The 17,956-nt window shown below is 39.3% G+C and overlaps 2 protein-coding genes across 3 annotated transcripts in view; both read right to left on the bottom strand.

Moving 5' to 3' along the window:
- LOC123995101 (vacuolar protein sorting-associated protein VTA1 homolog) overlaps positions 1–13,511 on the bottom strand; it is a 45,105-nt gene extending 31,594 nt beyond the window's left edge. For both annotated transcript variants that reach the window (XM_046298419.1, XM_046298420.1), the window contains exons 1-2: positions 13,307–13,511; positions 1,324–1,418 (exon numbers count right to left, since the gene is read on the bottom strand). In XM_046298419.1, coding sequence (XP_046154375.1) covers positions 1,324–1,418; positions 13,307–13,397 — 186 coding nt within the window. In that variant the 5' untranslated portion in view covers positions 13,398–13,511. The remainder of the gene's footprint in view (positions 1–1,323; positions 1,419–13,306) is intronic.
- A 544-nt stretch (positions 13,512–14,055) lies between these two features.
- LOC123995952 (gap junction epsilon-1 protein-like) lies at positions 14,056–17,755 on the bottom strand. The gene is made up of 3 exons (XM_046299604.1): positions 17,604–17,755; positions 16,079–16,261; positions 14,056–15,791 (listed from the first exon to the last, which is right to left on the bottom strand). The coding sequence occupies exons 1-3, from the start codon at positions 17,631–17,633 to the stop codon at positions 15,396–15,398; spliced, it is 609 nt and encodes a 202-aa protein (XP_046155560.1). The 5' UTR covers positions 17,634–17,755; the 3' UTR covers positions 14,056–15,395.
- Between the last annotated feature and the right edge of the window lie 201 nt (positions 17,756–17,956).

Below are 17,956 nucleotides of genomic sequence, written 5' to 3'. Positions count from 1 at the left end.
CGAGTTCTTGGTCATCTCCCTGACCAAGGCCCTTCTCCCCTGATTGCTCAGTTTTGCCGGGCGGCCAGCTCTAGGAAGTCTTGGTGGTTTGTTCTGGGGATCTTCAATGCTGCAGAAATGTTTTGGTACCCTTCCCCAGATATGTGCCTCAACACAATACTGTCTCGGAGCTCTATGGACAATTCCTTCGACCTCATGGCTTGTTTTGTGTTCTGACATACACTGTCAACTGTGAGAACTTATATAGACAGGTGTGTGCCTTTCCAAATCATGTCCAATCAATAGAATTTACCACAGGTGGACACCAATAGAGTTGTAGAAACATCTCAAGGATGATCAATTGAAACAGGATGCATCTGAGCTCAATTTTGAATCTCATAACAAAGGGTCTGAATACTTATGTAAATAAGGTATTTGTTGTTTAAATATATACACACATTGCAAAAAATGTCTAAAAACCTGTTTTAACCCTGTCATTATGGGGTATTGTGAGTAGATTGATGAGGAAAAAAATCAATAATCTATTGTAAATTCCATAAACTTTGACTAAATGCATTAGCAGACTCTCAAATTCCAAATTGCCCTTGGATAACTTTAAAAAGTTTCCCTAATCAAATTGCGAGCTACATTATTTATTTTAGAGAGATGTAAATACCTGATGGAAAAGCTAAATAATAACTGCTCGACATTTGGCATCTGAAATAAAACATTTGGCATTCACCTTTTGACAACATTGCGAATGTGAATCAAGGAATTCATCCTCAAATTGGATTACACAGCAATGACTGTACATTACAGATGTTAGGTTGAAATCAAAAAATATCTCACTCCTATAATTGAAAATGATGAGGTGCAGACATTTCAATCATGTCTGCAGAACTCAACCGTGGGAGGCTGCCACTCTGCTGTTAATGGCCTTTTTGTGAGGCAGTGCCATAATCCACTTCCGAGGGGAAATTGAATCTACTAGAATGCCTCTGTCCCTGACTCGCTTTGAAAAAAAAAGCAAAATGCCATTAATCCTAAAGAGCTCTTAGCAGCCAGGATGGGTTTGAAGATATTCATTACTGGAGTTCCCTAACAGACATAAGTGGTGTGATAAGTTTTACTTTGTGGATATTTGTACAGAGTTAAGGAACTAGACAGCATTATCCATCTAGCCTACCTCACATTCTAGTGTTTAGTGCATTATGACATCTGACCGAAAATCTATTAAATCAACTAATAATAATGTGAATACAATGTGACAATAGTAGATAGACTTGTTATATTGTGAGCAAACCTGTTTAAACATTGCCAAGTGTAGGCTGGCTGATATCTTACCGTTTCTAACTGGTCCATCAGTTTCACAAGAAACTTCCGACATTCTGGGGTTTTGCTGTCCAGTTTCATTCCCGTCTGCATGGCATAAAGCCGACCTGACAAAGAAGGAAACAGGTATCACTATTTAATCTCGGAGCTATGAGTCAGTGGTGACGTTTCACTGAAAATCTTTCTACAATCTCAAAATGTCAAAGCCCTCTGGTTCCCAGATCTGATCATCTTTAAAACACCAAGTTGATATGGTAAGAGCAAAAGTGGACTGGGTACATTGTTCTGTATGTTCTGTGGAGGAAATCAAAAATTGTGTTTTTGCGTTCACGATGAGGTCTTTCAAATTAAAGTACCCTAATAATTTGTCCAGCATGCAGTCTGAGAACCTCTAGAAATAGGCCTTACTAGTTTCTTAAAACTTGAGCCTTACTTGATTATTTTCACATTCCTCTGTTAGTTATGACACTCACTTTGGGTGAAATTATTCATCCTCTCAACAGTGCAAGTCTGTGAAAGAGGCTGTGTAAATATTAGCATTATTGCGGTTGTCTCCTTAGCATTGTACCACTGAGCACATAACAGCCTGGATACACAGTCTTGGCTCTCATGTTTTTAAAAACACACTGTCCGTCCACCCTCTCCTCCATGTTGCCAGATCCTTGCATGCTTCAATTGTATGCATCCAGACTCTGGACCATTAGCGCCCTTCTCTCAGTTTTCAGAGATTTAAAACATGCGCACACCCAGACATCTGGTGAGGGATAGTCCCATGAGCCTTAACGTCTTCGCTGTGTGCAACTTTTGGACGCACACTGAATGTTTGAGACGTCACTGCCAAGTCCAACAACTCTGGGCTTACAGCTGTTTCGAGTGCTGCAGTTTCCAACCAACAAAAGAAAATACTTATTTTCCACCATAATTTGCAAATAAATTCATTAAAAATCCTACAATGTGATTTTCCGGATTTTTTCTCTCTCATTTTGTCCGTCATAGTTGAAGTGTACCTATGATGAAAATTACAGGCCTCTCTCATCTTTTTAAGTGGGAGAACATGCACAATTGGTGGCTGACTAAATACTTTTTGCCCCACTGTATGTAGGCTGTAGAACAATAATACGAAACAAGTATAACCCGGAAAAGGTAGAAGAGTAAGCAGTATACTGACTATTTTGAATGGTAGTCTAGAGCCTGAGGTGTGAGGCTCGGAGTCCCTGAAGGACTTCAGTCAGAGCCTTAATAATGTGCTGTCTCCAACCGGGACAGAACAACAAATCGCGCCAGCTGTAGTTCAAAGTCATTAGCTAGACAAAGGCAGGCATGTGGACTCTGCTTACCCAGAACCCATGTAGGTGTCCTCCTCTCTAATGAAGATAACACCTTTCACCACCCACACATTGGCAATTTAAATGCACACAGGTTGATGGATGCTGCTGTCCCTAAGGAAATTAAAAGGTGAGCCACTAGAACAGCTTGTAGCCTATAGCCTGTCTAGCCAAGGAACATGGAACAAGGATCTGCCATTCTTCAAAGAGTGACCATGCAATTTGCTAAGCAGATCATAGAATAGGCTACACCAAACCATGAGCAAGCACAATATTTCAGAGAATGTTTGTTACCAAAATGACAATGTAAAGTACTGTATTTTATTGAGCTCGTCAGTAAGACCAGTGATGCACTTGTCATTCTGAAGTTTTGACCACTACCTTTGCCAACTGTCTTTGCCTCAAATGCAACAGGCTTCTATAGACCTGCCTGTGAGCTGAAGAGGACAGAAAGTAGGCAAGCCAACATCAGCTTCCATTTCAGCAGCACATCAAGACTAAATCAGCAAAAGTCACATTTCCAATCATTACATTGTAAAACACGGTGATTCCCAGCAGAAAAGAAAAAAGCAAATATGCCCAGCTGGGAGTGCTCGAAGTAAGGCAAAAATACAGTGGGTTCATTTAAATAAAGGCACCGGTCTTTGACACAAGGCTGCTCTCAGTATGAAGCCTATGAGTGGGAAATGTTTTATGTTTCACTGTAAATGTCAATGTTTACAGACCAAGGAATGCGGTAATCATTCTTGTCCAGATCAACAGTGATGGGTATGAGGCAGTGAGGCAGTAACAGACAGCAGACAGTGATGGGTATGAGGCAGTGAGGCAGTAACAGACAGTGATGGGTATGAGGCAGTAACAGACAGCAGACAGTGATGGGTATGAGGCAGTGAGGCAGTAACAGACAGCAGACAGTGATGGGTATGAGGTAGTGAGGCAGTAACAGACAGCAGACAGTGATGGGTATGAGGCAGTGAGGCAGTAACAGACAGCAGACAGTTATGGGTATGAGGCAGTGAGGCAGTAACAGACAGCAGACAGTGATGGGTATGAGGCAGTGAGGCAGTAACAGACAGCAGACAGTTATGGGTATGAGGCAGTGAGGCAGTAACAGACAGCAGACAGTGATGGGTATGAGGCAGTGAGGCAGTAACAGACAGCAGACAGTGATGGGTATGAGGCAGTGAGGCAGTAACAGACAGCAGACAGTGATGGGTATGAGGCAGTGAGGCAGTAACAGACAGCAGACAGTGATGGGTATGAGGCAGTGAGGCAGTAACAGACAGCAGACAGTGATGGGTATGAGGCAGTGAGGCAGTAACAGACAGCAGACAGTGATGGGTATGAGGCAGTGAGGCAGTAACAGACAGCAGTGCATTTGGAAAGTATTCAGACCTTCACATTTTCCACATTTTGTTACGTTACAGCCTTGTTCTAAAATTGATTAAATAAATGTTTTCCCTCATCAATCTACCCACATTACCCAAAAAAGACAAAGTGAAAACTGTTTTTTATTAAAAAACTAAAAAACAAAAACAGAAATACCTTATTTACATAAGTATTCTGACCCCCTTTTTTTTATGAGACTCGAAATTGAGCTCTGGTGCACTGTGTTTCCATTGATCATCCTTGACATGTTTATACAACATGGAGTCCACCTGTCGTAAATTAAATTGATTGAACATGATTTGGAAAGGCACACACCTGTCTATATAAGGTCCCACAGTTGACAGTGCATGTCACAGCAAAAACCAAGCCATGAGGTCGAAGGAATTGTCCGTAGAGCACCGAGACAGGATTGTGTCGAGGCACAGATTAGGGGAAGGGTACCAAAAAATGTCTGCAGCATTGAAGGTCCCCAAGAACACAGTGGCCATCATTCTTAAATGGAAGAAGTTTGGAATCACCAAGACTCTTCCTAGAGCTGGCCGCCTGGCCAAACTGAGCAATCAAGGGATGGTCACTCTGACAGAGCTCCAGAGTTTCTGTGGAGATGGGAGAACCTCCCAGAATGACAACCACCTCTGCAGCACTCCACCGATCATGGTAGAGTGGCCAGACGGAAGCTACTCCTCAGTAAAAGGCACATGACAGCCCGCTAGGAGTTTGCCAAAAGGCAACTAAAGGACTCTCAGACCATGAGAAACAAGATTATCTGTTCTGATGAAACGAACGCTTTGGCCTGAATGCCAAGCATCACGTCTGGAGGAAAACTGTTCCCTATCCCTAGGATGAAGCATGCTGATGGGATGTTTTTCAGCGGTAGAGACTGCAAGACTAGTCAGGATCGAGGGACAGATGAATGGAGCAAAGTACAGAGAGATCCTTGATGATAACTTGCTCCAGAGCGCTCAGGACCTCAGACTGGGGCGAAGGTTCATCTTCCAACAGGACAACGACCCTAAGCAAACAGCCAAGACAACTCAGGAGTGGCTTGGGGACTAGTCTCTAAATGTCCTTGAATGGCCCAGCCAGAGCCCGGACATGAACCCGATCGAACATCTCTGGAAAACCTGAAAATAGCTGTGCAGCAACGCTCCACATCCAACCTGACAGGGCTCGAGAGGATCTACAGAGAAGAATGGGAGAAACTCCTCCAGTACAGGTGTGCCAAGCTTATAGCGTCCTACACAAGAAGAATCAAGGCTGTAATCGCTTCCAAAGGTACTTCAACAAAGTACTGAGTAAAAGGTCTGAATACTTTTATTTAACTAGGCAAATGTGATATTTCAGTTTTTTATTTTTTATTTTATGTATGCATTTGCAAACACCCGTTTCTACTTTGTCATTATGGGGTATGATGTGTAGATTGATGAGGGGAAAAAAATATTTTATCAATTTTAGAATAAGGCTGTAATGTAACAAAAAGTGGAAAAAGTGAAGAGGTCTGAATTCTTTCCGAATGCACTGCAAGTCTGTTTCAATGATAAATTATGCCATCTAGGCTAAATCCCGCATTCAAGGCAGCTATATAATAACGCGGCCTAAAAGAGTGAGAAAATACATATATTTCTTTGTTTCTCAAGTTTCTGACAGCAGTACCCCACCTGGAATGTCATCATAGTGTATGGCCGGTTGAATGTTGCTGCATTAAAAATGAACAAGGAAAAGCCTGGGGCTGGAACCAAAATGCCAGACTGGGCCTGTTAAATGGTTATCTCCATCTCTCCAACGATAACACGGACTCAATTCAAATGTCAATCGAACATCAAACCCCGGAGGGACACGGGTTAAGGTCACCAACTTATGAGACAAAAGCAGAACATAATAATACAGTCACTACTTTAGGGTTCAATTTGATTCTATTCAGTTCAGTTTTGATAGACACTATTTCATATGCTCCCCATAATTACATGTATTGTTAATAGGCTTCACCCTCTATCATCTATCAAAAAAAGCATGTAAAAAATATTTAAAAAACAGGAGAATATTAATAATTGAGAACACTGTTCAAAAAGTTTACGAACATTTTTTTTTGAAAATCACTGTCCTTTAACCAGACAATGGCAAGCTGAGAATGAAAATGTCTCGCAAAACTATGCCAAAGTATGCCTGTCAATATTTCCTAAAGAATTAACCACAACCAAAGCCATGGGGATCAATTTGTTCATATGATGTTGGTCACAGCACATCACAGTGGGCACCCACAATCTCATCCTTTGTCAAGCGATTACACTCATACAGCATTAACATCCAACTTTCCTCCCGTGAAACAATGCAACACTGAGACCATTCACGATACAAGGCCATGAAAATAGAAACCATAATTCAACTGTACTTCAGGGGAAAAAAAATCATTTTGCCATGGGCAGAACTTTTTATGTGAGTATGTTGAGTAAGGGAACAACATGGATGGCCAGAGTGGTTACAGCATTCTCTCACAAGTTTTTGGAAATCATCTCCCGCCCAGACTGAGATGTAGGAGAATGACAAACTACAGTGTCCAATGATATGTTGACTTAAAAAGGTGACACAAAAATAGACACTCAGCAGCAGTCATTCATCCTCTAGCCTACTTTGATTATATAGAAATATTGAATGCAGCTTAAAGGATAAAGTGTTTTCATTAGTCCATTGTTGACATAAGCAAAATATTTTGTGACTGTCAGCAATCAAGTTGTCAAGATATTTAAACTGTCAAAATACAGAAAGCATCCCTGTATGATGCACTATGTAGCCAATTTTCCCGGGATCAGTGTCCTCTACTGTTGACAGTCCTGTTCGAAGATAATGTTCAAGAATACTTCCCAATCTTACAAGCAGTCATTTAATATTTTTCCCCATACAACGGTGCTTTCACAGAAACAGGAAAGTGGTAGTTGAAACACCACAACGCAGGCCTACGCTAAGACATCCTTGTCAATATATCTTGAAGCAACAAAACCGCCTATAACATTCGGTCAATAATCTTTCGGGTTTCAGAACTATTAGAATGTAACTAGCATCCTTGTTAAATGGTTATAAATGGGAAGAATACATGCTTGTCCTGGCATGCATCCCCTACGCAAGCTTGACGTTAGACATTTAAAAAAAAATGAAATGTAAAACTGTGTGAGCCGAGACCTCAGTTTGGACGTGACCAAGTGTTTTCACTGACATCTGCAGTGAGAACAGAATTGTGTATTCTGGAATGCTAGCCTGCGTACTCGCTCTCCTCACTACAAGGATGTTATTATGTAGCAGCATTTCAATCCAAAGGCTGGGTGAACTCCAGGAAGCGGGAGGGAAAACAATGTTAAAGAGAGCCTTTTCCATAAATGAATACTGTAGCACAGCGCCATGGTGCAGGGGTCTACACTAGTAGGAAAGATACAGGTGCCACAGTCAAGAAAAGGGGTACTTGGGTTAAATAATGGTGGTTAAAGGGGAATTGAAACACTGCGATTTAGAATGCCAGCTAACTAACTGTAAATGGCAATATTGGCAGATTGTAGTTTCCATCAATCTATCTAATTGTCTGCATCACTTCCAATCCTTCAGATATTTCTTTTGAATAATATATATATATATATATATATATATAGTTTTTTTATATGTAGATATATTTCCTTTGAATAATATATATATATAGTTTTTTTATATGTAGATATATTTCCTTTATTACCCTGCAACCCTACCACACATCCCCCAATTAGGGAAAACTAGTGAATAACATAGGCCTGTATTTCCAGCTAATACATACTATATACATTTTATGGACACAATAGTTCTAATTAGTTTGTTTTTACTCCTGTCCTTCCTCTACCCTCAACCATCAATTTCTGATGTCCATCCGGTTTGATTTCCATATCTTTCAAACTGTGCTCTTTCAAAAAAGTTCTTAACCTATACATGTTTTACAGGCACACTAATTATTACATTAGTTATCTAGTTGATATTAGCTGTTATTACTCCCAACCTTCAGCTCAATTCAACCCCTCCCATCATTCATTCTCTTAACACCATCAATATTGGATTTCTATTTGGCATATTTTGTTTTACTGTACTGTGATGTTTCACAAAAGCTCTGAAGCTTTCTATTTTCATTGTTTATTTTTGCTAAAACTACTATTTTATTATTGATCGATTGACAATTACTTTTCAGATCGCCCATTAGTGCCATCTGCAGAGTTAGCTCCAGGTAAATATTGCAATTCCTCAGGCATTCCTGGACCTGTGACCAAAAACAAGCTACATTTGGACAGTACCAAAAAAAATGATCTAATGATTCTGACTCTTCGCAGCAGAATCTGCAGAGCTGGGAAGCTTTTATCCCTCCATAAAAATATCATTTTATTGGTTGCAAGAATTTTGTATAATAATTTTGAATCCGGCGTCGTTTTGCATATCTCTTCATAAACCATGTGCCATGGAATCAGTACGTCAAAAATCTATTCCCATCTATATGGCACAGCTGTCAATTGTTTGGTTCTTACATTTAACTGGTATACTTTTTTATTTATCATAATTTTGTATGTATAGCCTATTCAGCCTAAATTATGAACACCAGCCCATGACCTCCACATCCGGCTTCTTCACCTGCGGGATCATCTGAGGAGAGGGGGGTGTTTAGGAATATTTCTGTCTGCAGAAATATTCCCCTTGTGGGGAATTCCGATTGGATGGGCCTATGCCATCCCAGGACCACCCCTGCACAGTCATGTGAAATCCATAGATTAGGGAGTAATGAATTTATTTCAATTCACTGAGTTCCTTCTTATGAAGTATATTTCAGTAAAATCTTTGAAATTGTTGCATGTTGCATTTCTATTTTTGTTCAGTATAGATCCATAACAATGAACTGCTCAACTATAAGATTTCCAAACAAAAGGCAGAATCAGGTTGAGAGAAGTAGTCAGTGATTATGGCTCTCAGCTCTACAACCTCCCAAAGACAATGGTTGAGTCATTCAGAGACATGTTGGTGCTGACCTCCAGTGGCATGCTGAATTAATGGTCCACTCTGCCACACATTGGCTGTGCAAACAAGGAACTCTGACGCTGAAAGACATTCAACCATCTTTGCTTTAGTCCAAACAAGCCTAAATAAATAAAAAAAATCTGACAAAATTGGAAAAGTCAAGAAAAAACGAAGTTACCACTACTACACTTTGTCTAAACCCCATCAACAGACAATCCCCCCCCCCCCCCTGCTATAACATTATTTTTTTGCAGATCAATATTCATAATAGTACACACACAAAAAACAGGACAGACATCCAAAGGACACCAATTAATGTATTGATTTCCTTTCAATTCTACCAACACACCCACCATTCCAATTTGAATGAACGACCCAGGCGGGCAGTGGTCCCAAACTGGAAAAACATGTTTCCAAGCATATTTGGCTAATCCACCTCACAGCATGTCCTGCACATTCCATTCAACCAAAGGCAGCCATTGTCAGTCAACTGGATCTCTGTCAGGAGCCATGTTAAAGCTTGTATTGGCAGACAGCAGCCCCTCTCAATGGGAGCCTATCAGGCTCCAGCTTCCAGACAGGAAGGCCACAGTATACTCTATCAGTGAGGGAAGCATTCTCCAACAGTCCATTTTACACATGGTTCGCTATAGTAACCTGGTAGAAACGACCAACGTGGATATGTTAGGGCCGATGCCGATACCGATTTTTGGGAGTCAAGGAGGGTGAGGGCCGATATTCAAAATCATTACATTTGAATATTGATAACATTTCTCAGACACAGCCATGTCTGCATTAATTTACCAATTTTAAAATCAAACAATATATTGGACTTCGTTTTTACCAAACTACATAACGGTATTATTATTTATTTTTTAAATGGTACATTGCTTGATAAACTGGGTAAATTAAGAGGGCATAGGCCTACTCACAACACAGGTGAACGCATATTAAATAGGAATGTGCATTGAGATATTGAGCTTGTTTTGGAGTCTATGGTGCTGCAGATGACAATCTGTTTTCCTTCCATTTGGGACTTATATTAGTCAACTGATCAACAACATTCACATCGAAGCACCACTCCAGCATGTCACGCCTGTATGGAAAGACATCATATAGGCACTGCTGTTGGTTTGAGAAGATACAAAAAACATCTATTCATTGCAAATGGGTACAACGTAACATCATGATGTGATCACAGATGCTTATGAAAGCAGTCCTTTTATGTCATTTTCCGTGATCAAGATTGTGATTTTTTTTCAGCTGCCCGGACGAAATTCTAAACAATTCAATTGGCTAGTTCAGCTATCTTTCAAGAAATGGGTGGGTTGTAACTTGATCCTACTGCTACGATTGGATAGAGCGAGGCTGTAACTCGACTCCCTTTCACATCTCTCTCAAATCGCTCATATCACTTGCTGCTGTTTACTGCTACTATGAAAACTAGCTCAATGGCAATGACATTTGCTACCAAGCCATAAAATGTACATAACATCTAACAAGAACAAGGCTAGTAACAAAGATGAAAATGACTCAAATCTGCCCATAATTTGAGATGTGAGAAAGCACACATGTATTGCGTGCTGATCTACAGCGTCATTGGTCCATAGACATGCAGGAAGATTCTTAGGTAGCTAAACCTATTGCCAATCTTTATTTAGGCATTTAAATACACTTCCTTCTTTCCCTATTACAACAATCTAATCAACTGCCAACTAGGGCTTTCGCTGACCGAAAGTCGTCTGTTCTTTTGACCAATCGATTGGGATGAATTGTAAAACGTGTATTTTTCTACATAGACACCACATTTTTTTTATTTTTACAAACCACAGTAACTAGGCCTAGGAGTGCTAGACAAAGCGAGTGCAACAATATCCGTAGGCTAGTTATTGGTTTTGTAACAATACCCAAACATGCAAAGGAAGATATTACATTTTTCAATGTTTGTGTAGCTATTCAGGACACATCCCCATGAAGAAAATTCCATTCATAACTATGCATTTCTGTATAGTACAAATCAGGGACCCATGATGTCATTATGTTACCGCCATTCTGTTCTAGTGTTCAATAACCAAAAGAGGTTCAATTTAAGGTGTCATTATAGCCGACTTCCCATTCCTTCTGCAGACATCTTTGAATCTAGATTCAGAGTAGATATTTAACCGTTTTTGGAAAACATGGTCAAATCAAATTTTGGGATATTTAACCATCATTCTGTTACCAAATTTTACATCTGCACTGTCCTTGGAGTAAATGTTTTTTTTTGCACAATTTTTACCGGAATTTTTTAAATTAGTCCTTGAGCAAAAATGTGTCCTTTTGCACAGAGTTGTATGGTTTGTTTAATTGTGCAATCAATGGCTTTTGTTTGGCATCATTTTAAAGTGACACATTTTCAAGTCTCAGCGTCATTCTGTTACCATGGAATTGTCGACACACACACATACTGAACAAAAATATAAACGCAACGTGTAAAGTGTTGGTCCTATATTTCATGAACTGAAATAAACGTGAATAAATAAAATAGCATGCTGAATGTAGGAATGTCCACCAGAGCTGTTGCCAGAGATTTGAATGTATATTTCTCTACCATAAACTGCCTCCTACATCGTTTTAGAGAATTTGGCAGTGCGTCAAACTAGCCTCACAACCGCAGACCACGTGAAACTACCCAAGCCCAGGTCCTCCACATCGTTTGAAATGGTTGCATATATAAAATAATTGTTGTAGTGTTTCTTCTATCCACTTTGAGATTATTATTGTATAATGAAAAGCACTTAACAATTTTAACACATTATTATAGTGGAGATATCTTGGTTACTAAACTTTGCATGATTTTGTTCTGAGAGCCTAACGCAACTTCCCCAGCCAGTCAGATGAACTCCTGGATATCATTATGTCTCTGCGTGCAGTTTGAAATAAGTTGCTAAGTAGCGCTAGCTTACATTTACATTTAAGTCATTTAGCAGACGCTCTTATCCAGAGCAACTTACAAATTGGTGCATTCACCTTATGACATCCAGTGGAACAGTCACTTTACAATAGTGCATCTAAATCTTAAAGGGGGGGTGAGAGGGAATACTTATCCTATCCTAGGTATTCCTTAAAGAGGTGGGGTTTCAGGTGTCTCCGGAAGGTGGTGATTGACTCTATTGCTAACTGGCGTAAATGCAATTGCTGGAAGTCTATGGGTATCTGCTAGTTCGTTAACGCTAGTTCGCATTGGTTTGCGAAACTACCTCTAACTTCTGTTACGAGATGTTCCCACGCCAATAGATGGCGCTGCTGTTGTGTGTATCCTACTGTAGTGAGGAGTGAGCTAAATTAGGCATTACGTACTATGCACTGAATGGAGCTGTATGCATGCTACCCAAAGATGCTGAAATGAAGACATTCTTATCAACATTACCTTGCTATTGTATTGAATAATCAGCATACAAAACAGCTTCCTTTATACTGGACATAGAGACATAAAAATGGTATCCACAAGTTAATCTAACTGGGGAAGTGGATAACGGGCATCAATGACAAAATCCCGAAGTATCCCCTTTAAATTTAGGTGGCTGTCGCTCATAATATTTTGAAGGCAAAAAGTCATTTGTGTAAATAAATTACCGGCAATCCATCTGAAAGAATTTAAGGTTGCGGGAGGAGGCTAAATCAAGTCATTTGAGGACGTTTTGTTATGTTGATTCTTCTACAGAAAGGGATTGTCACAAAATGTACCCAACGTTAGGCACATATCTTCCTTACACTGTCTGGCAAGTCAGATAACCAGCCATGATCTTACCATATAAACTGCTTTTTCGCAAAGGTGGCAAAGCATGTTAGCTAGTTAACGTAAGCTACTTTGAGCATTGTCTAAAGCCGACCTTTCTAAACCAGTTGGCTAACAAGTAACATTAACTAGTAATAAATGCTATGCACCTCGACTACTGTTGTGGAAGCAAAAAGCCGAGTGAAACAAGCAGAGGTGCAGGAAGTGCGCGTACTTAGTCTTACTAGCGGGTAACTGTCAACAAGAAAACTTGTCAAAGTTGTAGCTGGCAAGATGATTCGTTAGCCGCTACCATTAACTATCTGGTGTTATGATTCCATAGCTAACGTTAGCTAGCTAACCTCTCTACGCATCTCATAACATTGCGGATTTACATGTTCGCAATAGTTAGGTAACTAACGTTAGCTATTTGACTTGACGATGCATAGTTATGCCGATACGTTTACAGATGATTGGCAACTAACGTTAGCCGAGTTGGCTAGTACAAACTCACAGTAATAAGCCACGACAGGATCCCTCTTCTCATGTTCCTGTGCAGTTCTTAGATAGTGCTGAATGGCTTTTAGCTGTGGTGGAAGAGCCATCTCTAAGAATATCAATAACAGATTAATCAACAATCGAAATGTGGATCGCTAGTTATCTATATATATTTTTTTTAATGTTCCTTATCGCGCAGAATTATTCTGCTCCTTGTTCAATACGTGTAGCGCCATCTGCAGGACCGGAGGACTATTAAAGCAAAAGAGCATCATATTATATTCATTACTGTGTACTGCAATGCATTCCACTGTGATCTCAAGAGCTGTGTAGCCAACAATATTATAACATGAATGTAATAACAATCAATGAGAATTATGGCATACCTGTGCAGTAAACTGTCATCAAGGAACTGCATGCAGCTTGTTGTTTGGGGAGTTGTTCGACACAATGATCTGCTGTGATTACACTGCATATTGACCCTTCCCCCCCAAGAGATAGCATGGGGCTATCATGAACACAGGGTATGTATAGAACGCAACTGAAACTGGGCATGCAGCAGTCCTGTTAATCTAGGGTTGCTTTGTCAATACAACAGTTTGTCAGTCCATTAAAGCTGCTGCATAGCACCACCTCTAACAAAACACAACTAATCTAACTGATACTTTTGAAACATAAGAACATTTTTGATCCTGAGCTAAAAAGCAACAGACAGATTTTTTTTGAAACATCATACTGTAGAACAATATTGTCCTAAGATATGAGTTGGTCATAAAATGTGCCCCTTTTATTAAACAGTGCTGAGAAGTTCTATGCATTTTATAAAGAACACTCAGTCAAAACAGACAATAGATGTAATGAAATTCAATTACCATAAGAAATGTAAACATATCAACCAAACATGAGTAAAAATAAAAAACCTACGTAACAGATAACTAATTGATCCCACTTCCTTAACATACTCCTCAGATTTACTGACAACCAAATGAATGTCATTGCTTCTTTTAACAGTTACCTCGGCTTTTCTGTACAAAATGAAAGAGGCAAACTTTAAAACTACCCATCTGTCACAAATACCAGAAAGCAGTATGCCATATTGTACCTGAGATGATACATTTAGCTGAAAATAACAAAGTTGGATGGATGCCTGATAATAATTTACAGATACAAAACAAAAGAGGTCATTATTTTCAGTACAGCAACAGCACAGTGTTAAATCAAAAGCATAATACTTCAAGCTATGAAAAGGGTCTTAGAATAGTCAAATATATGGGTTAACCATCCACACTGTGACCAGCAGACTTATCAGCAATCACACTTAAATCTACAGTGATGTGCAGAATCTGCATGATAAATCTGGTAGCATGGAAACCCATCTTCTTTAACTTATTATTGTTGTTATTGATACCATTCCTATATATAGTATTTCAAAACCTTAATTTCACAATCATCAAATGAGATGTGCAAAAATCTTTACAATTTAAAACTAATTTGAGAACCTTTATATAGTACGGTACTTCAATTCATACAAAATGTACAATTACTAATGTATTATGGCCTGAAAATAATATAAAATTTTAGCTGTGGCTAAAAGCCAAATATTGAAATCAAATCTAAGCTTCATTAGATGACATTTTTGCCTGCCTATGCCTTAAAATGACCCATTTTCAGCTTCTGTCGTAGGGTATCAGGATGTTACCATTGATGACATGACATTGGCCATATGTTGTACTGGACAATTAGATTACATTACTGTAGGTTTGTCTATAGGCCCCTAAAAAGACTACAAGAATGCTATAAAACTTTTCACTGGGTACAAATATGTAAAATATTAGAATTACTGGTAACACCTTTCTTTCTTACGTGGGCCAATGATTGAAAGCTGCATATTTTAAACAATATCATTAGTCTATTGACAAAATAAGGTTTAAATCTGTGTGACTTGATTTAAATAATGGGATTATGGAAAGAAGTGTTTGAGTGTCAACTCCGAACAAAAAAAAGCAGAGGTATGTCGTTTTCGGCATTGGTGTCCATGTGAGACCTGGATAGACACACAGAATTTTGAAATGTGATCAATTACTCTGTAGCAAATATCACACAGATCATTGATTGGTCAAATAACCCAATCTCCTACAGAGTATCTCAAATATCTCAGCAACACACAGCAGCACCGTGATCCCGGTGAAAGTGTACATTGCACTTAAAAATATGGTCTTTTCAAAGTGTTCCGGCACCATGCATTTTGTGACATTGAACGTCTTTTCTAGGGCACTGGCATCACACATGTAGAGTGGGTGAACCTGGAAACCAAAGAGATGGCTCTGCAACCAAAAAGCGATGACTTCCAGAATAATTCTTAGCAGGACAGAGATGATGTAGAAGACGGTGTATATAGGTCTCTGAAGGATATCCTCCTGGTCAATGTTTTTACAGGCAGCATAGAGATGAAATACAGCTCCAGGGACTAAAACAGTTACCAGCTGCAATGCCCAGAATACCTGCAAGCAGAATAACATTCTGGCGAGTGGAAAAACAACCTATTCACAAGTCCACATTGAACATAACATTGTAACAATGACATTGTTATTTACATTGACTTCAACTGGAACTTAATGACTGGAATGAATACTGTTGGGTTTAAATCACATTATACAATATCATAAGAATATTATAACGATGGTAGAGTGAAAATTCACCACTGTTTGTGGATCCTGACATATTACCAATGGTTTCTGTCTAGCTTGTATTCTATTATCAGATAGGTTAATGCACGAAGCTGTCTTACCTGAGGTGTTATCGGCCTAAATTGGTTGTAACAGTAGAGGTTTAACTCCCTCCTGTCTGGATCACAGCTAAAATGGAGAGCTTCATTGCCATAGACTGCAAAGCCCAGGACGCCCAGAAAGAACATCCGAACAGAGCCAAAGAAAAGTGTGTGGAACTGGCCTATCACTGTCGGAGGCCTGAGCTAAAACAAACAGACAGAAAAAGGCTTTAAAACAGCATTTGTTTGTAAAATATAAAAATTGTGTGTGAAAACGGTGGAAGCAGAAGTAAGATTATCATTTCATGAATTACACAAACATTTGTGAACATTTGTGAACATTTGTGAACACATTGGAATACACCACCCTCGTGAAAAAATTAGCAGATGGACCAAATATCAGATCTAAATTAAACAATTTCAAAAATGTTTATTAAATCAGTAATGCATGGAGTATTTTGGTAATAGGTTATCTGTCATGTTTCAAACACAAACCTATACTGAAAGTAGGATATTTACTATGCTATATGTGACACGTAGTCATCTATCAACAAATGCAACAGTCTATCCACTATTGTACAGGTAGATGATATGGATGAAAAATTCAGAGAACTCACTGGGCTCAAAGTGACCACGACCATCGTCGAATATTTTATATATTCTTGGTATCCCCATACTTACACATCCTTCGTAAAAGTTCTTAATGTAGTTTAAAGACATGACTTGGCTGCTATTCTCCCAGTTCAATTATTGTAACCTGGGGCGTCATTGTCAATCTGCTGGCATCAGGCAAACCCAACTATACGTCTGAAGCTCCTAATGACCTTTTTGCAGCTGAAAGCCCTTGTCAATGCATATTTGTCTTTTATCTGTGGTGCCTTTATCAATTTACTCACTCAGTAGAAAAAAGACAACAGAAAGGAAAAACAAAAGGCACGGGGCATGTGGTCGGCCCATAATCCCCATTGACCAAAGTCAGCGAAAACATTTTTATTTGTAAAACACAATAGGAGAGAAAACAAAATAGTAAAATACAATAGTGGCACTTGAGAGCGTGTTATTTTGAGCTTCCAACTGAACTATATGAGATAGATTGTGTTTGAAAGTTAGTTTTATAACTCCATCTAAAGAATTTGCATGTCAATTTCCACCTCCATTAGTTTTTAATTTCACGGATGACATTTGAAATGATAATTGTAGAGAAGTGATTTAGGACCTACTAAACAACTTCTGACAAAGGAGCATTTATAAAATACATATTTCAGCGAAACTTGTATAATCTTTGAGTAAATTAACTCGGAATAATTTCACTGACATATTTTAAATGTTCGTGTGATGGGGCACACGGACAAGTGATTTATATAACTATGCAGTCAAAAGGAACTTCTCCCTGTTGGAACATTGCGATTCACACTCTGCACTGTAAGTAGCCTACATCTGAAAGATCATTCACCAGGTTATCCCAGCTTCAACAAGCTAGAGCAAACACACAGCAGGAAAACACGACAAAATAAACAAAGCAGGTAATAAAATTAAGTCCACACACCAACCGTAATCCAGGCTGAGTGCTGTTCATTCCCCCTCTCAATCAGAGCTTGGGTCCTAAACTCATGCCACTCTTGCACTCCCAGGGAGAGACCTGCTGGAAGAGTACCATGATGGATGCGTTTCTGTTACTGAACACGTACATGTCAGAGCACAAACAACAAACCAATAAGCAAAGCATCAATGAGATCAGGCATTTGGAACTGTCAAGAGAAAGAAAGAGATTGAGAAAGTGAGAGAAAGGGAGAGAGAGAGAGAGAGAGAGAGAGAGAGAGAGAGAGAGAGAGAGAGAGAGAGAGAGAGAGAGAGAAAGGGAGAGAGAGAGAGGGGAGAGAGAGGGAGAGAAAGGGAGAG

Source organism: Oncorhynchus gorbuscha, linkage group LG14, assembly GCF_021184085.1.
Source record: "Oncorhynchus gorbuscha isolate QuinsamMale2020 ecotype Even-year linkage group LG14, OgorEven_v1.0, whole genome shotgun sequence".
Lineage (NCBI taxonomy): Eukaryota > Metazoa > Chordata > Actinopteri > Salmoniformes > Salmonidae > Oncorhynchus > Oncorhynchus gorbuscha.
Note: the sequence above shows the minus strand (reverse complement) of the source record. Positions and strands in the feature narration are given on the sequence as shown.

Bases quoted from the DNA above. Each gene is read 5' to 3' on its own strand.
- LOC123995952 (XM_046299604.1), bottom strand. From the start codon at position 17,633: ATGAACAGCACTCAGCCTGGATTACGGTTG. The intron at 16,262-17,603 runs GTGTGTGGACTT...TGTTTGTTTTAG, and splicing joins CTCAGCCTGGATTACGGTTG to CTCAGGCCTCCGACAGTGAT. The intron at 15,792-16,078 runs GTAAGACAGCTT...TTCTGCTTGCAG, and splicing joins TTAGGCCGATAACACCTCAG to GTATTCTGGGCATTGCAGCT.